Raw genomic sequence first — 22,674 nt, 5'->3', positions numbered from 1 at the left:
ATAGGCAAAAATAACACATTTATACTGCATGGTTTTTGCCCCAAACTGCATGTGATTATCATAAAGTGGGCATGTCTGTAAAGGGGAGACTCGTGGGTACCCATGGAACCCATTTACATTCACATATCTGGAGGTCAGAGGTCAAGGGACCCCTTTGAAAATGGCCATGACAGTTTTTTCTCGGCAAAATTTAGCGCAAGTTTGTAGCGTCATTTAGCCTCCTTCGCAACACGCTGCCGTGACACGGTCGGTACCGATGGATTCTCCCTAGTTGTATATGATGCCAGTCGCTTCACTCTAGCTTTAAAACTGAGCCCGGTACAATCTTTTTTTATTATTTATTATAACCTCCGAAAGATCAAATTGTGGCCGGGCCGGACGGCGAGCCATCGCAATTTTAAGAGGTTAATTAAAATCGATAGTGTTTTAGAGAATCGATACAGTATCGCACAACATAATACTGTGATACTCGTGTGTATTGATATTTTCTTACATTCCTAAGCTGAATTGATGTTTTTAGCATCTTTCAGCACATTGTTTTGGTTTTACGTCTTACAACTTTACCATTTTGGTTCACTCTTTTGGCTCTCATCAAGGTTTTTTTTTTTTTTTTACAGTGAAAAAGGCTTGGATAAATCGTCCGTACACTACATGACCAGCAGACAGATACAGTTCGCAACTAGCTGGTGAACATATTAGAGTGTTTAACAGCTAAAGAGCCAGACATTGCCCTCAGAAGTCAAAATATTTGCCGGGTGGACACTACTCCAAATAAATGCTAATGTTTCTTGTTATCTGCTGGATGTGTAAATGAACAACTGTTCGCTAACAAGTTGCCCCTATCAACTTTATAAGGTGATTTCAATGTTGTCTTTAAACTTTTGTTTTTGCAACGCCCATGTGGCCATAAAATCAGGTACAGGTTGAAGGGCATTCAAACATGAAATGAACTCTCTGACTTAGAACAATAAACAATAGTCCAGTAACTTAGAATTAAGACTTTGGAAACTGACAACATTTTAGACTCAGCCTTTTGCTTTTTGAGTCACTAATACATTCGTTGCCATGGTTTCCCTCTTAGGTTCCCATTGAGGAAATCATTCCTCCCGTCCTCCAAACAGAGAGCCCCAGATCCGTGCCCCTCCCACCGCGAATCATCCCGGAGACAGAAGGCTCCGCGTCCAGCCCGGTGAGCGAAGCGTCGAGCGGATACATGTCGACCTGCATATCTACAGCAACGCTGTCAGACGTCTACACACTGAGCTGGGACCTGCCTCCGTCATCCGGCAGCAGAACCAACGGCTTTGAGGTGGTGCCAGACGAAGAGGAAGAAAACATTAAAGTGACACAATCTGACGCTTATCCCGAGTCTTTTCTTGTGGACCAATCGGAGCCTCAGGAGTCATTGCTGGTTTTGGACGATAAGGCAGCGGAAGAGAGGACTCACTCGCCACCGTCCAAACCAGACGATACTCCATCAGATTCTAACCTGAGTCAACAAGAAGCTCCGTCAGTCCAGTTGAAGGAGAAAGAAGAGCCTGATTCAATTGTGGAATCAGACTTACTATGCCAGACCAAACAAAAGCAAGACTCAACAATTGACCCTATTGGGTCGGAACAATTAAACAATTCGGAGCAACTTAAAGATCCACTTTTAGTACAAGACAATGAAACCAAACAGACCGAATTTTCACAAACAGACCACTCAAGACCAGAAACCCCTCTCACGGTTGAACTCGAGCTAGCTGCCACAGACAAGACAGAAGAAGAACTCGAGCTAGCTGTCACGGACAAGACAGTAGAAGAACTCGAGCTAGCTGCCACGGACGAGACAGAAGAAGAACTCAAGCTAGCTGCCACGGACGAGACAGAAGAAGAACTCGAGCTAGCTGCCACGGACGAGACAGAAGAAGAACTCGAACTAGCTGCCACGGACGAGACAGAAGAAGAACTCGAGCTAGCTGCCACGGACAAGACAGAAGAAGAACTCGAGCTAGCTGCCACGGACAAGACAGAAGAAGAACTCGAGCTAGTTGCCATGGACAAGACAGAAGAAGAACTCAAACCAGCTGCCACGGACGAGACAGAAGAAGAACTCGAGCTAGCTGCCACGGACAAGACAGAAGAAGAATTCGAGCTAGCCGCCACGAACAAGACAAAAGAAGAACTCGAGCTAGTTGCCACAGACAAGACGGAAGAAGAACTCGAGCTAGCTGCCACGGACAAGACAGAAGCTGAACTGTCACTCCACTACGAAAGACAACCGCCTGCACAGGAAGATCAAAGTCAGTCTGGAATGATTGTCCCACAGCTACAGCAGCCCGAACAAGACCAAACAAGCATCAACAGTGCTCAAGATCCAGCTCCAAACCTGGTCCCAGTTGTGTCCGAAGTGTTGGTTCCAGCTCCTGCCCCATCTGGAGATTTGGTTCTTCTTGCTTCATCCACAGAACAAGCCACTTCTGAGGCCTCAAACCCAAATGGCACCTCCATCTCGACTTCCTCCTCAACCACAGATGAAGTTCAACCTGCCAATGCATCAAAGAAAGCCTCCTCAGCCCCAGCTCCTTCTCTGACCACCGTTCAGCCTTTGAAACCGGATAACTCAGCGGCAAACCCCTTCAAGATCCAGAAAGTGAAGTCCTCAGACCTGAAGTCCTTTAAGCGCATTGTGGACGAGGACAAAGATAAGCCTGCGCAGGTGGACCGGGCCAGCAGCCTCGGGACAGGACTCAACAACCTCTCTGTGCCGATGGAAAGCCTGGAAATTATCTCCGACTCCGAGGAAGGCGACGCAGCAGCAGTTCTTCTCGACTGGTTGAAAGAGGGGGAGTTTGTGACCGTGGGGAACAATAAGAGCGGCACCGTCCGTTACGTTGGACCCACAGATTTTGCACAGGGTACCTGGGTGGGTGTGGAACTGGAGGTACCAGCAGGTGAGTAGGACAACACCCAATCCTGTTGCTATTTGATGCATCTAAAAGGGACTCTATAAGAATCAGAAATTGCTTGTTAACAGTGACACCTGTGACCGTTAAGTCAACGAAAGTCAGCGTCCTGTTGCTTGTGCTTGTGCTTGCACTACCGACACTGAATGTGATTGACAGGCATCATGTTGATTAACGTTAGCAACATTAACCAGCTAATTCCACAATATCACTATACTGTACATTTCACATGCTTGGCAGTAATGTTAGCTGACCAAACGAAGATCCCTCCGTGAATCGAAGGCCGATGTTGATCCTAGTGTGAACTTTTCCTGCTTCAGCCTCCCGACCGTGGTCAGAAGGCACAGGGAAGACACAGTAGTTTTGGTCTCCTGGGCCGGATTCGATAACATTACTCGCTCCGGAGTTAACCCCCCCGCCGTCACTCCACTCAGCAGCAGGGAAACAAGACACAGGAAACCTCCGTTGGTCTGGAGGAGCTTCAGCATTTATTTCTGAACAAACTGCAACTTCCACTGAACATTCACTTGATATTCTCAAAGCTAAACTAACTCTCTCCTGCTCCGCTGCTCGCTCGTTTTCTTACACACTCGCCGCAGCTCTCTCTCTCTTGCTTCACCACTCACTTCCCACATGCACACACTTCCACAACGCTGGTTTTCGCCCGACATCGTTCACATTCCTGTTTTACAAGATGGGCTTCAAAAGATATAACTTTGGAGTTTTTTTGTGGTCGTTTGTTGCACTTAGCGGACTCCATTTCTAACCGAACGTTAGCTATGGTTGCACACTGTTAGCCCTGAGGCAGAGCTGAAGAGGGTAAAGGGTGTCGTGAGTGCGCATAACGTCACATCCGTTGGATTTTTTTGGAAAAACGGGCCCGGGTTTTTTAACATTAAAAGCAGCCTACAGGCTGATAGAGGAAACCCAGAAAGTCGTGGGAGGTCTAATTTTTTAGGTTAGGTTAGAACCTGTTTTATATGTGTAAAAACGTACATACAGTTCCTTTAATTGACCTTATTGCATTCTTCACATACATTATACTTCATTCTGTCACCACTCAGAATCTCAAACAAACCTTTCTCCGTCTGTCTCCAGGAAAGAATGACGGTTCAGTGGGCGGCAAGCACTACTTCCACTGTAACCCCGGTTACGGCGTGCTGGTAAGGCCAGGCAGGGTGAGCCGGGCCGGCGGCAGCGGGAAGCGGCGTCGCCAACAGCAAAAGCGCCGTAGCGCCAACCTGTCTGGATCCAGCCCCAACCTGGCAGCCCTTACCGCCCTGGCCAAAGGCGAAGGTGGCGGGGCATCGAGCGGCCGCGGCAGAGGAGAGAATCGCAAGTCGTGGAACACCTAAGTGGGCACAGAATGTGCTCTGACACGCAGCAGCTGGTCGACGTGGTTATAGGGTAAACTTTCAGAAAAGGGTGCCGACAGTGTTTCATTTTCAGGCTTCATTGTATCTCGTCCTTTACTGTAAGTTTGGACGACACAAGACGATTCAGTCCACGCTCTGTTGGGAACCCTCTCGTCCATCAGATGTTCATCACTCATCATCTAGTAAAGGACTGTATCCGACCTAATGTACTTAATCATTGAAAACTACAGAAAAATATTGTTTAATCAGAAAATGTGAATATTTTTTAGGTATGTAGATGCAAATAACAATTTCTCTGAAATTAATCTCATTTTAAACCGTGGATTACAATCAAAGGACTTTTCTCAAAATCAGCACATTTTTCTATTCAATACGTTATGCCACTTGTCGGTAGGGGTGGGAAAAAAATCGATTCACCTATACTGTATATTGCGATTTTCCTTTTTTTTTTACGATTTTGAAATTGATTTCTTTAATGCCAGAATCAATGTATTTGCTTCATTTGAGTCCATGCGGAAGTAGAAGGACGTTACCGCTTTTATTGTTGTAGTCTGAGTAACGTGACGTCAAATCTGTTCCGTATCCGTCAGAAACCAAAGCAAACCGCAGCGAGCCGAAACGACAAAGTAGAAAACGACGGAGGGTCTGCGTGGATATGACCTGCATCCTCACATGTTAAATCCAAAGTGTTAAACACTACACATCCAATACAGTATGGAAACACTTTGGGTTTTACACAATGATAAATTAATAATAACAATACCACTAATTTGTGAGGGAAATGTCTTTATTCCTATATTTTTGGGCTGCTGGAAAAAAATGATGACGATGACTGATATATTTGACTTCAGGACATCTCTGACTACATACGTGCTGAAAATCAAACATTTTTATTGAATAAATTTAGAGATTTTCCAAAATAAAATCCTTAGAAGGTCTAGTGTTAAAAAAGTTAACAAAAATCGCAATAAATCGCTATATTGAATCGCAATACTTAAAAATCGCAATACATATGGAATCGGCACCCAAGTATCGTGATAGTATGGAATCGGGAGATAGGTATATCGTCCCAGCTCTACTTGCTTGGGAAAAGCATGTTAACTGTACCCTAAAGTTCACTGGATCACTGTAGCCTACACTGTGGGACTCCAGAGGTTGAAACACATTCATGTGCTCATATTTTCATACTGTTCAAAATGCATTATGCAGCTGCATGTTTGAATAGACTTCCAAAGTATCACAAACTGTTTTATACCTATTGGTATTTTATTGTCGTGCCTTGAAATATTCTGACTACTACTCAGTCGATGTGCCTCGGTGACATACCACCAAATTCTGTGCTTATTGACAGGTTGAAAACTGCTTAACTGGAGCTTATTCCAGCTCTTGAATGTGTGCTTCTACTTTTTTTTTTTTTTAAAAACAAACAAAACTTGCATTCATTTTCTGTCAAATGCTACTGAAATTTTGCAACATCTTTAAATCAGCTTTGTGCGTCAAGATTGGAAGTGGCTTCGTTTTAAATGGAGATGATGTGTGGCAGTTTGTTTTTTTGTTGTACTGTGTGCATGGGGATACTTGAGGGATTTTTGTTAGTTGGAACGTATTAATTTTTATCTGGTAAATAAGATTTTATACTATGCCTGAATGTTTATTTATTTAAAGATGAAGACATTATATTGATGTAAAAGCAAAATCAACTTTTTATATTATCAAATAAATGTCATTCTTGTCATCCAACGTGTGATGCATCTTTGTAACCAACAAGTAAACCCAGAAAAAAGTCTCTTCGATATAGCTTTATTCTCTTGTACATTATATATATATATATTTATATATATATCATACTAAAATAAACACAAGTTAAAAAAATGAACAAAGAAACTGTACAAAAAAATGTATATATACTACATCTTAATTACAGAACAGTCTACTGTCCAAAAAAGGCACTAAATTCTGAAATGGGCAATACAGTAATTTTGAACGTAACTAGATTTGAGATTGATACAACAGCATTCAGTCCTCTTTATCAGAGCTATATTGGGATGAAGTGGATGGTGTTTGCACTGGGGGACACAGAAGGACATGTAGACATGTTGACCCTGACACACCACGAGAGGACAACTCTTTCAGAGTAAAAACCCTGCCGCTGGGGTAACGCTCGGCATCGGGTGGGGGAAAGCCTGTTTCAGATTAAGGTATGTTATAAAGATTAATCTGTTTCCAGTTGTCTCTTGGAAAAAGCACAGAATCTTCTTGAGCACCTGAGGGTTCTTTCTTCCATCCCATAAACATTTCTGTCAAGCTTGAACGCTCACATAAAATACTGCTGGATTAAAACTTGTACTTGCTTAATTGGGCCGTGGCATCTCTCAAACAGTAAGGCAGTTCATTTCAGTGTCTTATAGTGAGAGAATAATCTCTGAATGCACTCTTTTCCTTTCAATCCACGCATTTCACTATTTCTAACATACAATATTCTTTGTATGGGGAGAGAACGTCACACCAAACTCCATAGACAAAAAGGTTTGCCTGTTAATCTCAAAGTGTTATATCAACATATACACTTGGCACAGGTGCCTTAAAGGGGATGTATCGTGCTCATTTTCAGGTTCATACTTGTATTTTGTGTTTCTACCTGAACATGTTTACATGATTTAATGTTCAAAAAACACTTTATTTTTCTCATCCTGTCTGTCTGAATATACCTGTATTCACCCTCTGTCTGAAACGCTTCGTTGTAGCGCCTGTCTCTTTAAGAACCCCCCTCCCAAAAAACGACCAGTCTGCTCTGATTGGATAGCGAGAAATAAACAGTGCCACAAAATCTGAATGGGTTGTGTTATTTCGCGGTTTGTGGGTTGGTAGACACTCCAGATACCCAAATGTACGTGCACAAGCACCGAAAAAAACCTTTGTTTCATGTGTCCCCTTTAAAGGAATAATTCATCTCATAATTAAACTTTAAGTTTTTGGTCAGAGTTTTGGGGGGTCAGTAGCCAAACATACAGTGAGTTAGTCCCCTGGTTCAATCTCCGCCATTTCCGTAAGTGTTTGGACTCAAACCACGTAGTCCAAACACAATTTTATTATTTATCTATCTATAAAATGGAAGGAGTCTCTGTCTGTGTGTCCTTCGATTTATTCGACAACCGTTCATCTGATTGACTTCACACTTGGCGGGTGTATTGCTGAGGACCCGAGGAAGTGCAGCGTCGAGTGCGACTTCTTGAGATCTATGGGACTTGCTACAATATGGAAGGGATAATGTACAGCGAGCCGGTCGTTGTCAAATAAACCCTGACACGCAGCGGAGGGGTCTTGCATCGCCCTGAAGTGGCTGATACACCGGCGAACAATATGCTAGGTACAGCGAGCTCTCCGTCGCTAGCTACAATGTTAACAGTTACACCGGTGAACAGCATGCTAGCAACAGATAGCTCAACGTCGCTCACTACAATGTTAACTGTTACACCAGCGAACAGCATGCTGGGTACAGCTCTCTTGTCGCTGCTCGCTACGGTACATTCAACAACAGATGTAATTTTCTCGACAACCGTTCATCCGATCGACTTCACACTTGGCGGGTGTATTGCTCAGGGACCAAGGAAGCGCAGTGTGGAGTGTGAAGCTGTTTGGATGAGCGGTTCTCGAGAAAGCTGCGAGCAGCAACACTGGAGGCCAACCAATTGGCACGCTCCGAACAGGCCGTACCGAAAGGGCCCGTGACGAACAGGCCTGTAACGAACAGGCCCGTAACTGAAAAGGCCCATACCGAACAGGCCCGTAACTGAAAAGCCCCGTACCGAACAGGCCCGTACCGAAGAGGAACTCATTATTGTATTTTCATACAAATCTAAATGGAGTCGGTATCTAGTAATAAATAACGGAATGTAGTTGTTAATTATAAAAGTAACTATTTCTCGAAGCCATATTTATTGTGCACTTTGCAAGAGGAAGGTCAACATTAAAATACTACATTTCACTATGGAGTTTGGTGTGGCGTCATTTCAAGGACAGAACAGCACATAACCGGGGCCGTCATTTCATTTGATATGGTGCGTGAAAGCAGCCGTACTGAAATGTTTTCTCACACAAAAAGCCCCGTAATAGTGTATTGGACGTTTGCCATTTTTAAAAAGGAAGGCTCTGGGGAGGGAGGTTACAGTTTAAGCTTCGTCAACAGCAATTCTTATTTAAAATAAGGTGCATCATTTTTCGTCTTTCACAAAATAGCTTACGACCTCAGACACGAACACAGGGAGACTGTTGTTCAGTCAAATAAGGGATGACAAGAAAGAAAGAAAGAAATGATAATGGAAAAATAAAGTCAGGAGAAATTAAAAAAGGCATGATTCATTGAACAATAAAAGCATGTTTCATTTCAAAACATATGTCATTCTTTTTTGTACATTACCATAAAAAAAATGAGTATAAATACATATTGTTTTTATCTTTCAACCCTTTCTTTTTCAACCACAGTTCCCAGTACTGAGTCACTGTATCACACTGAAGCGATAGATTTAAATAGAGCTTTACTAGACTAGAGAGCCCAGGCCTGGGAGCTATTCTACAAGCAGGATCCACATTATTTCATACATCATTAAAGTCCATATTTGACTATTTCAAACATGAGGAATTACATGAGGAGTTTCCTGGCTAACTGCTTTGTTTAATCCTGCTTTGTAGAATATTTTCCCAGTTCTCCAAAACCATCACTAAGGCGGGGGGGTTCTTCTCAGAGCAGTAGTTTGAGATTTCGAGAAATATGCTCGTTTGCTTTTCTTGCCGCGAGTTAGGCGAGAAGATCGATACCATTCATATACGCGGAATATGAAGCTACAAGGAGGAGACGGTTAGCTTAGCTTAGCATAGAGACTGGCTACAGGGAGGAGACAGTTAGCTTAGCTTAGCATTAGAGACTGGAAGCAGGAGAAAACAGCTATAGCGTGGCTCTGTCCAAAAGTGAAAATATCTTTCTACTAGCACTTTAAAAGCTCCTAATTAACACGCTATAACTCCCGTAAAAGTATTAAAAAAAGAAATGTCACAGGAAGTCGCTGTGCCTGCCCCGAAAATTCAGCTCGTTACCATCTGTAAAACTTGTCTTTTTAAGTAAAATGTTTGTATGGCTTTCATAAGACGAAATATAACGGGTTAATGAATGAGCTTTAGAGGTGCTAGTTGGCAGATTTTTTAACCTTTGGACCAAGCTAGGCTAGCTGTATCCAGTCTTCGTGCTAAGCTAAGCTAACGGTCTCCTGGCTCTAGCTTCATATTAAGCGTGGGGTGGTCAACCCAAAATCTAACTATTGATTTAACTTCCTCAACCTAAAGGCTGTTACACACCGGGGGATTTGTTTTTTTCATGCGATTAATTCGCACATCAATATATTTTTTCAAACTGTTGTTTTTTGTCGTGAATACTTTCGCACAGAATGCCTAATATTACGCAGCGAACTATTTTTTTTTTTTTAGCTTTCACACCGCGAATAAAAGGCATCAACCAATCACGTTGTGCGGAACGGGTTGAGTTGTGTCTATAGAGTGCTACAGGAATGAGTCCGTAAACCAGGAAATGAGTTAGCATGTTAGCACTTCCGGTTCCCTCGTCTGGAAGTCAATGGGTTTTTAGTGAGATGCCTGAAATAAGTTCTGTGGTTACTCGTGAATTTTTAAGCCTTTATATTTCTTAAAAAAGGCAAGTGGCTAAATGCTAAACACCGACTCATCAAGTGTTAGTTTTTTTTACTTCTGATAATCCAAACCCAATGGAACAATTCCATTAGCTTTTTGTGGAGGGAGCCACTGCGATGCTAACTTCCTGGTTGACCTACAAATATACGTCATCCCTGGAGCGCTCTACATTTATGAAACAACAACGCGGAGGCTCCGTAGTCCGAACCAAGACTTCAAACTGTATTACTCCTTTCAACCTTGACCAGATCCACTCCTTCTGTTTTTACCTTTCACAATAAAAGCCCTAGACATATAATACTCGCAGGCGAGTATTTTGCATTTTCGTGTTGGTTATTCGTCACGCCCCCTAGTGTGTAAAGGCATAAAGGTCAAATTTGAGGATTTCTTAGACTGAAAACTTGACAATTAATGAGCCCCCAAAGAAACCTTTACCTTTAAGAGCACAGCACTTTGTCTCCGCTTTACAACAGTACGATGATCTCCAGTTAAAGATGGTTTTGGAAAAGTTCCACCCCGGGGCAAAGAAAATAAAATAAAAAATATTTCCAATATCATCACTTTAAATGTCTTTGACTCCCTTCAAAGTGGTGCTTTTACCTTTGAGGCTATATAGATGAAATAAGGAGTTCTGATATTCTAAAACCATTTCCAGTGTGGATTTAGTCTAATTTGATACCACAGATATTTAAAACTAAATCTTCTGAAAGCACATTCTTTAGGCTATTAGAAAGAGGCAGCGTCACAGAACAAGTAGTAAATAGCTTTCGGGGTATTTTATCATTATTATGTCCTGCTTGCTAATAATACCTATATCTTCACCGACACAGGCCTGCTGTAGTGTCGAGCGTCCACGTACGCTGGCTCAAGAGGCTCCGCTGTGGGCGAGAAGCAAACCTACGAAGGAGTCGGTAGAAATTGCTTTGGATGAACGTGAAAACACAGACCGGTCTTAGCTTAGCCTCTTAGCTTTTTCTTTTTCCTTTGGCATGGATGACATTTAAAAACAAAGCACGATTCCCCTTATTAGATAGCTTAAAGTTTGCTTGATTATCACATTGACCCTAAACTGATTCTCATAGCCTCGAGTACTTAACGATAGTGTCACTGGGAGCTAAATACCAAGGCAGAATGATTGTATATCCAGTCGCCGTTTGGGCTAAAAATCAGAGGGAACTGCTGCTGCTGTTGGACATAAACCTTCACATTCATTTTGGCATTTTTTCTTTTTATATGCATACTAAAAAGTTTCCTTGTTGTCAGGGAAAAAAAACTTCCAACACCTGCTGTATACTGCAAAAGGGTGTAGTTGTCTGTATGAAATTAAGGCTACTTTCTTTTCAGAGGTTTGCATCCAACAGCAGGTCCTACTGTAGGAATGAGAACTATAGAGGATACAAGTTCTGTCTGCTGATATCATCCTTTCAGAGAGGCAGAGGAAGGAAACCCTCGTCGTCCGTCCGTCTTTCCTCCAGGCCGACGGCTGGAGGCCGCTCCTCCCATGAATTGCACAATGAATCATTTTGAGGGGTATGCAGGTAGGTAGAGTGTGACTGAGAACCATAAGAACCATATATATATATATATTATATATACAGTACACGTTATTATTCTGAGGTTGACGCTGAGGTGAGATAGACTGAGGATCGGCTCAGACGACCAGGCTGGAGAGGGGGGGGGGAGAGGTATCCTGTGAGGAGAGAGTGTAGTCAGGGAACAGAGGTGGGGTTCCCGGGAGACACAGATCCCAGACAAGGGCCATCGTTTTGGGGGTTAAAGGCCTGGATTGCCCCCTTTTTCCTTCTTTCCGTGTAGCATTTTCATAGAGATCAGAGTGACCCATTTCCTCCAGCTGTGTCAATATATTGGGTAAGTTGGGGTGGGTGGTGGGTGATTACTGTTTATATGGACTTTGTGGAGGGGGAGGGAGGAAGGGAGTGGAGGAGGGAAGCCGAGAGCTGGCAGAGGATGGCTGAGGGACAGATTCAGAAGATTTACTAAGTAGCATTATTTATTTTTTTTTAGCTCCCCGTTTTCACTCCTCCTTCCCTTTCCTCCTCTCTCTCGACTCTCGTTGGTTTCCTCCGTCCCCGTTTTCCCCCGTGCAGTTCATTCGTCCTCCAGGGACTCCGTCTTGATGTCGTTGGGGACCCCTCCGGTTCTGGACAGGGCCAGGATGGTGTGGTTGACGGCGGCCATCTCCACGGCCAGGGAGATGGGGTCCTGGTGCTCGCTGTGCGCTGCGCTGTCATCCTGAGACGGGAAGGGGGGGGAAAGTGGGAAGACCCGAGGGACCGTGGTCAGTGTGCAGTTCAGGAGAAAAAAAAACAAAAAGAGAAGTGGACTCATATTTCCTGTTTTTGCCGTCATGCCGACCAGCTGACCCCAACTGTTCGCTAAACCCCCTTCCCCCGAACGGCAAAGGTTCCGATCATAGCTTTAGCAACCGTAACCAGGCATAGCAGGCCTGTCAAGCTTTGGGTTTCTGGATGATGAGGTGGTGTGTATGAGGCTGTGGTAGTGGTAGTGTCTTCCTTCAGCCTTTCCAAAACCAAAAACACAAGAGCAAAAAAATGTAAGGAATTAATTAAACTGTAAAAAAGTATCCATCGGTACCAACCATGTCATACTAGCCTATCGGTAAGGAGGCTAAATAACGCTACAAAGTTACGCTAAATAATGGCGAGGAAAAACTGGCATGTCCATTTTCAAAGAGGTCCCTTGACCTCTGACCTCCAGATATGTGAATGTAAATGGGTTCTATGGGTACCCACGAGTCTCCCCTTTACAGACATGACCACTTTATGATAATCACATGCAGTTTGGGGCAAGTCATAGTCAAGTCAGCACACTGACACACTGACAGCTGTTGTTGCCTGTTGGGCTGCAGTTTGCCATGTTATGATTGGAGCATATTGTTTTATGCTAAATACAGTACCTGTGAGGGTTTCTGGACAATATCTGTCATTGTTTTGTGTTGTTAATTGATTTACAATAATAAATATATACAGACATTTGCATAAAGCAGCATATTTGTCCACTCCCATGTTGATAAGAGTATTAAATACTTGACAAATCTCCCTTTAAGGTACATTTTGAACAGATAAGATTAATTTGGGATTAACTACGGACAATCATGTGATTAATCACGATTAAATATTTTAATCAATTGACAGCCTTTGTTAGCATACAACATTATCACGATACAATGTTATTGCGATTTCAAACATTTTGTGATATGCTGAGTATTACAATATATTGTGATTTATTACCTTTTTTTTCCTCCAACTGCAAATTCTGCAATTTGTCAACATCTGTTTTATGTAATAAGATACAGCTTTCACTCTGTTCATCTCAGAGTTTTCAAGGGGACCCCTTTGAAAATTACCATGCCAGTTTTTCCTCGCCGAAAATTCAGCGTAATTTTGGAGCGTTATTTAGCGTTCTTCCCGACATGCTAGCATGGTTGGTACCAGTGGATTCCTTAGGCTTTATAGTTTTATATGATACTGGTATCTTCACTCTAGCTTTAAGGCTGCTGCTACTGCGCAGACTCTGGCTCCAAATTTCAAGATGGCAGCTCCCATTACCGAGATATTTTGGCTTCACTTTTGTACAGTGAGAGGAAGTGGAGACGTGTTGTCCATCTTTATATACAGTCTATGGTGAAGCAACACTAACAAACGGGTGCGAGGCTTAGCAAATGATCGATTGTGATCTGGACAGTGACTGTAGAGCTAAAGTTTTGAACTCTCAACAGCCCTCTCGACTTACAGTGCAATGAGAGCTGCTCTTTAAAACACAGTTTTCAAATGATTCCTCATGGCCACAGAAGTATATTGTCACATTAGATGTGTTATTCTAACAAATAAAAATGCGATGATACTGCAAGGCACTGCAAATAAAAAAAAATAGCAAATCATTCTTACAATATCTACTGCAGAGTTTGTGATAGAAAATTATTTTGGATGATACAAACTGTGGTCAGAGGAGCCAGAAAAAATGAGTGAGCAACAGCATCAAATCAACTTTGAAGTGACATGCTGCCTGATTACTGTATTCTGAGAGCTATTTAAAGACGTGCAATCAGAGTGTAATTGTGGCGAAGGGACTGCTCTTAACCCTCTGTGTGATTTGATTGTGAGTTTCCCCTTGGTTTCTCTTTGGACTGCACTGGAGAGCGCTGCTCCCTGCAACTAGGGATGAACCGATACCAGTATCGGGTACCGGGTCTGATTCTGTGCTCTTGTACTCGTACCCGCAAAACGACACCGATACCACTTTACGGCAGCATGACGTTAACCTCTCTTCACCATCTTTCTGGTCCTATCGCACGCGCTCACGCTCCACCTCCCCCACGGTGCGGGCGAGACGGGCCGGTGGTGTGCCCAACGATCCCACCTCAGCCGGCGCGCGCCGGCCCTCACTTTCATTGCGCCAAGGGATTTTGCTTGCACCCTCTGACTCTGGCGTGCGTTAGACTCCTGAGCCCGTGTTTTTAAGACGGGTCGGTTGGGTTGCCGACATCGCCGCAGACCCCCGGCGCTTTTTACATGGGCCGAGCCCCGCCCTGGGGGCACGACGCGGTTGGGGCGCACTGAGGACAGTCTGCCCCGATTGATAGTCGCACGGGAGCAGGGGGCCCCGTCACTCTACGGCGGAGAGAGAGGGCACAGCGAGCACTTTGTCCGCGGCCCTTGGAAGCACCTTCCCCCCAAGCCTTTCCAAGCCGACCTAGAGCCGGTCGCGGCGCACCGCCTCGTATGTGGGACTCCCCAGCCTGCCGTGTGTCGCTCACACCCTCCAGCTGGCTGTTAACGAGGGTCTTTTGGCACAGAGAAGTACTCGTATCGGTACTCGGTATCGCCGAGTACCCAAATGTAAGTACTTGTACTCGGCCTGAATAAAAGTGATATCGGTACATCTCTACCTGCAACCACAGCCTCCAAGATATGCGGCAACATAATTTGCTAAAATGCTGATCAGGGTAGATTGGAATGACGGCAAAAACTGAGAAAATATGACCCAGGTTTAAAGAGAACCAGATCCTTTTTCCCCTGTAGTGATGTGGTTAAACATACTGGCATGCTTCTGTGTGGACGTACCTGTGTTGGCGAGGTGGGCTCCAGTCGGTAAAGGCCAAAAGGTCGGCTGAGAGGTCTCTTGTCGAAATAGGGCAGGTCACATGCCTGGAGGAAATAAACAGTAGCCATTTAGCTAGGTAAAACAACTCAAGTTTAATTAGAGACATTATTCTAAATATTCAGAATTACATGTCTTCTTTCACACGTCGCTAGTTCACAAGACTGCTCGTTAAACCACGTGTTCATTACTCATTTGCTGGAATGGTCAACTTTATCTGGCTCATTTCCCCTTTCAGCAGCCTTGACTAGACGTGACAGGAGGGTTTGCATGTTGTGCAATCAAGAGTAAAGCTAGAAGGCTTAAACTGAAACACAATATTCAGTTGTAGGTTTCTACGGCACAAAAACATGACAGCGTTGCGTCTTTCCATTGCTCCAGCTTAGTTTCCATTAGTTAAACAAAAACGGAGAAAAGAGTGGACTTTTGTTAATTAAAGTGGGGGGGGTGTGTGCAGAATTGTTTTTGGCATCATTGGGTAAAAATTCTATAATAATCTTTCATCATATTGTAGTGTTAGTGTAGTGTAGTTTCTGAGAGAAAACTAGACTTCTGCTCCTCCTCATGGCTCTGTTTTCAGGCTTTAGAACATCTAGCACGTGACGGGAGACTTTGGCCAATCACAGGTCATTTCAGAGAGAGAGCGTTCCTATTGGCAGCGCTGATCAAATATGAATCAATATTCTGTTACTGTAATGCCTATTTCTCACCTGAAATGTTTTCAGAAACATCTTGTAGTGCAGTGTTTAGCTGTAAAATCAGAAAGTTTGCTCCGGCTGGTGGGCGGTGCTTGGTATTTCTTCAACTGATCTCAGCATGGAGGCAAACTTTCTCATGTTACAGCTAAACAGTACACTAAAAAAATGTTTCTGAAAACATTTTAAGCAAATAGGCATTACAGTAACAGAATATTGATTCATATTTGATCAGCGCTGCCTAGTTTGACCGTTTGATCGTAGTTCGCGAGTGATTGACAGCTGCTCAGAGATAAAGTTCAGGATATAGTGACTGTTTTATAAAAATAAATATAATATAATAATAATATTTGCTCCAATCTGCCTACTGCTGCTTTAATGTGCCTTAATGGACGACAGTTTTGCGTGACAATTCTTCACAAATCTAAAAGAACTTTATGTGCCTCCTCCATTTGGGAAATTATATATTCATAGTTCACCTGAAGGAAAAACGGCAGTTTCAGATGTCGCAATTTGTATTTTGGTGTGAATTTGAGAACAGTAACGTGCCAGTGAGACCACTGGGTCCAACTTATTAACACGACTTTAACCAAAGAAAGGGGAAACTAGTTAAGTCCGACTGATGTCTTTCATTCCAACTAAACAATTCATGCAAATGCATGATCACATCTGACTAATGACTGGAACACTGAGCGCTGTCCAAGAACAGAGTGAGCCTTAGATGTAGAGGGTTGGCAAGAGGCTGATCCATAAAAACAAAGGAAAAAAAGTATAAATGAAAAAGTAATAATCAGACACAGTACCATACAAAATGAAGACATGCAGCTGTAACGTACAAAGAAGTGACCTCTTTCTTTGTCTTTTACAGTACTGTCTGGAACTGAAATCTGGTTTTTATGTGTCTTTTTAGGATCCTTAAAAAGTCTTTACCTGCTCTGAGAAGTCGTTCCCGTCGATGTCGTCGCTGTTGGAGTGCCCCCCTGGACTCTGGACGTCTATGCCATGACTCTCCAGGATTGTGGCTTCTTGGAGAAAGACGATGGATTGTTAGATTTACAATGGATCACTGATAATATCCCTCATTACATACTAGTGAGCAGTGATTCCCAACCAGGGTACATGCAAAGATTGTGGAAAAAAACTGAAATTACGAGGGCCGTTCTGGCTGTGGACGGTTGTCAATAAAGATTTGTTTGAAAGCTATTGAAGCAGGTAAAGTTTGTTTGCTAGCTAGCAGAGGTCTGTAAGGGTCACAATGCTAGCAAGGCAGAAATGTGCTGCCTTGATCATCTGTGCCATCCTGTCTGCTGAGACGTCTAAAAACAAAAAAGAGATGCCAGCCTATATGGACTCCAGGTGGCTTGGAAGACGTGGACAGTATGGCTTGTCCATTTTGCAGAGAGAATGGGAGGAAAGCCAGCTACGTTTTACTATGTCTATTGTAGCTTACATTGTTATCTTGATAGCTACGCTCCGATTACTGTTTTCATGTCAGAAATTCATCAGACTGTCCAACGGCCGGTCGGGAGGAGTTAGCTAATCGGTCCTCGGTCCTCCCCCCCTGTACACTGCATGGCAAACAAGACCCAACGAAGCCGACATTCGGTCTGTGCGGCTCAAAATTCGTGCCGGAAACGGACTTAAATCGTACAGTGTACGCCCAGCTTAACAAGGAATCCATAAACAAAATAGTTAACTAAAAGTAATGGATAAAAGGCTGAAATAGTTAGCTGAAAGTAATGGATAAATGGTAGCAGTTAGCTAAAAGTATTGGATAAAGAGTTGAAATAGTTAGTTTGAAGGCAAAGGGCGAAAAAGCTAAACATAATGGATAAATGGTTGAAACGTGCATATTCGGAGCATTATGTAGGAGTACGAAATGCAAACTTGACCAAACCAACCTAAACATGGATATTTAAACTATGAGAAAAAAATATTGTATCAAATACACAGTTTTACATAATTAACATTGATAAATAAAACCCATCCAACCAACGTCCATTTGAAAAAATGACGGCTCAACTGACAGGGCTGATCAGTGAAAACCAGCAGGGAACCACTGCTGTAGAGGGTTGGAAATTACCACACGTTAGCACGTGGCCAAATGATACTGTATATCTGCAGTAGCTCCAGTTGTCTTCTCTACTGAGTCCTCTGGCTAGCAGGTTAATGGAGGTTCTATTTTACTGATCTCATTGGCATTTAGGTTAAATCAGGTGACAAGAGGATTAATTCAGCAGCAGTTATGGGGATGCTCTGCCAGAGGTCATTACAGATTACAGGTGATTTGTTAACAATCATCGAGCTAATTATAGTGATGGAATGAATTAATGATGAGCCATTCAATGAAGGAGAAAAAATGCTATAATTGTGGTTATTAAAAGGACATTTGTGGACCCTCCCTAAAGGCACATTACCAATGTTGGCCCGTCTCTTGATCTCTTTGCGGCGGTTGGCGAACCAGTTGTAAACTTTCAGGGAGGTAACCCTCTCCAGATCGGACAGCTTCTTCCCTGCAAACAAATCACACGACAATCTCAGCGCATCTTGTATCACTTTAGTCACTTTCACAATGATATTCTATTGCTTTTCTTCCAGTCTGTTCCAATCTTCATTTCATTTTCTGTTTTTTTCCTTTATCCATCTGCTCCCCTCAAGCTGCGAATTCCACTTTTTAATTTGTGCTCTTATAAACACGACTGTTTCATAACTGAAGATGAGATAAATAACTGTTGAAAGGAAATAACTTGTTTATTCCATTGCATAAGGAGATCCCACAGACAGATGCGACACAGATGTTTTGGGCTGTGAAATTCAGTTTGAGTCCAAGAAAACATTAGATCCAAAGTGCCCTAGTCACACAAGAGCAACAGCAAGTAATTCACATTTGATTCACATTTCTTTTGCTAGATTGTTGCAGATAGATTTTCTGCTGATCGTCGTTTATCTAGTCTGCTCTGTAACACTTTTATAACACACAACATGCTTAAAGATATCATGTAAAGATGCATGGAAAATGTATTATTCTTATAATAAACATTCCTGCTTTCTGTGGTTTACCTGGCTTCTGAATAACGGCATTGCAGGCGTTTGCTATCTCCTCCCGTTTGGCCTCGTCTGGGTACTGGTTGTCGTTGAAGTAGCTATAAATAGCACAAGAGTCGCACTGATTAAATTAATTTCACTACACAAGGACGATGTCAACAAAACTGGAGTTATGTATGCGGTAAAACCGAGCCAATATTGAGACTGTTGTGACAAGAGTCATTGTCTGCGGCGTTTTTTCTTGCACGGGGTTGCAATGTTCCCTCAACTCCATGTGGAAATAAGCGGAGAAGTTATGAAACAAACACCCATTTATCATCTTTAATCTAACTGCTCTGCTTCCTCTCCTCTCCCCTCACCTCTCCATCACGGCCAGGCACTCTTTCCTCCAAGTGAAGCGACTTCCTCGACGCAGCCGGAATGTCCCCGGGGCGGTGGTGATGGGGGGCGGGGTTTGCCTCCACTCCATGTCCTCCAGAGGTAGCGGAGCTGGACGCATGTTCAGTGTGGCACCTGGGGGGGATGGGGAAGAGGCAGCACAATCACTGGTGAGTTACACGTGAATGTGATACACCTTGTCAGGGAACCATAATCCGCCTTGAGGAACATGCAGGAGTGTTTGCGGCTTGGAAAGTACCAACTGTGCCAGTTTAAGTGTCAGTAGGCAGAATATTTTGGGCATCAAAAATTCCATAATAACCTTTCAGCATATTGTAATTCAAGTGTTCTGAGAGAAAACTAGACTTCTGCTCCTCCTCATAGCTCTGTTGTCAGACTTTAAAAAATCTAGCCCGTGACGGGAGACTTTGACCAATCACAACTCATTTCAGAGAGAGAGAGCGTTCCTATTGGCTGTTTATTCAACGGAGGCAGCTGTCAATCACTCACAAACTCCGATCAACTGGTCAAACTAGACAGCGCTGATAAAATATTGTAATGCCTATTTCTCTCCTCAAATGTTCTCAGAATCATCTTTTAGTGTACTGTTCAGCTGTAAAATGCGAAAGTTTGCTACGGCTGGTGGGCGGTGCTTGGTATTTCCTCAACTGATCTCAGCATTGCTGCCGGGTCACAAACTTTCTCATTTTACAGCTAAACAGTACACTACAAGATGTTTCTGAAATGTCACATCAGCATCAGCTAACAATACTAAGCAAAACCATCCCGAGTCCTGTACCTAGAAATCAGTCTGTAGGCTGTTATATGCAACTGAGAAAGTCGGGGAAGATCCCAGGTTTAAGTTCCATTACAATCTGTTCACACAATGGCAAGACGAAAACAATTAATACATGTAAATTGTTACATAGTACCTTTTAAAGGTTTCAAGTCTTCAGGGAATCAAGTTTTTAGTAAGTCTCAATTTCTCATTTTTGTGACCAACTCAAGGCCTCGAGGCCTCGAGTCGAGTGCTCTGAAACCTCATCCTGCTTTTTTTCTTTAAACTATGTCCTGAAAAATCAGAGTTGACATGTGCAGAGACCAAAGTGTACCATAGTTTTGTCTCGATCAAGTACTTTTAATGTTGCTTCTGTGGAGAAAGACAGTCAAAAGATGAGTGTGTAGTCTTCCACCACCTTATATTCACACTTGCTGCAAATGGTTAACAGTAAAAACAACGGCCCCCATGCTGGCTCCGGATCCCTCCCAGCTGTGCATACGTGCGCTGTGTCAACCTATAGCCAGGCAGCAGACATCCCACGCCTCGTCCTCTGCGGCATGTTCCTCGGTGGAGCCCTGCCAACACCGACAGCAGTGGAAACTGTGCTCTATGCTATTTATGGGCAGACTGAGCCCGGCCCAGCTCGGCCCAGCCCGGCCCCACCGCGCACACGCCTCCATCACTGCTGCAGAGAACACTGATGATGCCCCCCCCCGCTCACATACACTTCTGATAACCTGGACAGTTGCTGGGCGACCCAGTTAGGCCTCGTTCAGTGTCGGTGTCTGATGAGGTTATGATGCTGAGGGTGAAGACCCCAGAATGTATCTAAGCTTGTTAGCTTGCTGTATAATGTGGACGCTTTAATGAGTTTTTAGTGCAAATTAAACCTTTTGTGTGGTTTTCTTTTCTGCTGTGGTCATGATTCGAGACGAGGCAGCGCGGCCTTTGTCAGCACTTATTCAGTCGAGTTTATAATCACAATGTATTGTGAGATTTGCAGAAGGCGACGTGCATACACACATACATTTTCATGAAGGGGTGGGCTTCTTTTTTTTTTTTTTTTACATTAAAGCTGGAGTAGGCAGATTGCAGATTAGAGCAAATGTGATTTTTAAAAAAAGTTATTTTTATAAAACTTGTGTGAAGGAGGTTAAATAACGCTCCAAACTTGCTCTAAATTTTGACGAGGAAAAACTGGCGTGGCCATTTTCAAAGGGGGTCCCTTGACCTCTAACCTCCAGATCAGTGAATGTAAATGGGTTCTATGGGTACCCACGAGTCTCCCCTTTACAGACATGCCCACTTTATGATAATCACATGCAGTTTGGGGCAAGTCATAGTCAAGTCAGCACACTGACACACTGACAGCTGTTGTTGCCTGTTGGGCTGCAGTTTGCTATGTTATGATTAGAGCATATTGTTTTATGCTAAATGCAGTACTTGTGAGGGTTTCTGGATCAATATATGTCATTGTTTTGTGTTGTTAATTGATTTCCAATAATAAATATATACATACATTTGCATAAAGGAAGCATATTTGCCCACTCCCATGTTGATAAGAGGATTAAATACTTAATAAATCCCCCTTTAAGGTACATTTAGAACAGATAAAAAATGATTAATTTGCAATTGATCGCGATTAAATATGGACGGTGATGCGATTGAATATTTGAATCAATTGACAGCCCCAGTTACAACCTTATCTTCCTTCGTCTCCCCTCCCTCAGCCTCCGATTCATATCACACATCAGGAACCTTCTGCTAACATATGAGATGTTACATTAACCTGAGACATCATGTACTGTACATCACATCTCACTGCAGCACATACTGTTGTCTACTTGTCTCATTAACAGCCTATCAGGAAGCTGCTGGCAGGAGAGCAGCAGAGTGTTTTCCTACTGTGCTTCCTTCCCCCCCCATGCAGCGATTACTGAGGCAAACTCTGCTGCTATCTTTACATCACACTTTAAAAACTCCACAACTTTTCTTCAACCACAGCTTTGCCAAGTATTCAGTCTAAACGTGGTCTTGATGACTACTGTTTGTCCACATTCATATTGTGTTGATTCTATACATGTCTGCCCTCTGTTGCCGTCGGCTGCACGCCTCTTAATCCGTCTCGTTTTCAAGCACAGCCCTTCAATAAGCTATACACAAACACACTGAACCAGAAGCACACAGAGTCACAGGAGGGAGATGGTACCTGGCGTGGTTTTCTCCAGCGTGTACCAGCGGTAGAAGGCCCTCTTCTTCTGCTCGCTCAGGTCGGAGCCGTGCTGCAGCAGCCAATGGGAGATCCTGCTCTGGCTGATGCCTGGAAAGCAGCCAAGACATCGAGTTACAACAACAGAGTGTTTCGCATCAAGCCCCGGCACAATTTGTTGTAGACAACCCTTGGAAGAATTCAAGAGAGACAGAAGGGAATACTAGAGAGAGAGAGGGAGAGGGGGGGGAGTGTTTTCTCTCTCTCCTTAGATCGGAATTTATTTTTTCAAGCTGGAGCCACAGAAATACTGCTGGGGCACTTTTAACTCCTTTCTACTGGTCGCTTGATAGAAGTAGAAATTAGGATTTGACTTGTGTCCAGCAAAGGTTCTTCCTCTGAA

The 22,674-nt window shown here is 43.3% G+C and overlaps 2 protein-coding genes across 4 annotated transcripts in view; one reads left to right on the top strand and one right to left on the bottom strand.

The window, feature by feature from the left end:
* LOC119477419 (kinesin-like protein KIF13B) overlaps positions 1–4,836 on the top strand; it is a 59,572-nt gene extending 54,736 nt beyond the window's left edge. Inside the window, 2 exon segments of the mRNA XM_037751512.1 lie at positions 1,082–2,936; positions 4,047–4,836. Of these exon segments, the coding sequence (XP_037607440.1) occupies positions 1,082–2,936; positions 4,047–4,303 (2,112 nt within the window). The 3' untranslated portion in view covers positions 4,304–4,836.
* A 1,272-nt stretch (positions 4,837–6,108) lies between these two features.
* The window catches only part of hmbox1b (homeobox containing 1 b), a 36,194-nt gene continuing 19,628 nt past the window's right edge, over positions 6,109–22,674 (bottom strand). The window contains exons 4-10 of one of the 3 annotated variants that reach the window (XM_037751495.1): positions 22,272–22,382; positions 19,263–19,416; positions 18,919–19,001; positions 18,276–18,371; positions 16,789–16,883; positions 15,127–15,210; positions 6,109–12,274 (exon numbers count right to left, since the gene is read on the bottom strand). In XM_037751495.1, the coding sequence (XP_037607423.1) occupies positions 12,131–12,274; positions 15,127–15,210; positions 16,789–16,883; positions 18,276–18,371; positions 18,919–19,001; positions 19,263–19,416; positions 22,272–22,382 (767 nt within the window). In that variant the 3' untranslated portion in view covers positions 6,109–12,130. The other 2 variants (XM_037751496.1, XM_037751498.1) reach the window with 2 other exon arrangements.

This window comes from Sebastes umbrosus, chromosome 18 (genome assembly GCF_015220745.1).
Source record: "Sebastes umbrosus isolate fSebUmb1 chromosome 18, fSebUmb1.pri, whole genome shotgun sequence".
In the NCBI taxonomy this organism is placed as follows: domain Eukaryota; kingdom Metazoa; phylum Chordata; class Actinopteri; order Perciformes; family Sebastidae; genus Sebastes; species Sebastes umbrosus.
The sequence above is the reverse complement of the archived record's forward strand: the minus strand, read 5'-3'. Positions and strand labels throughout refer to the sequence as shown.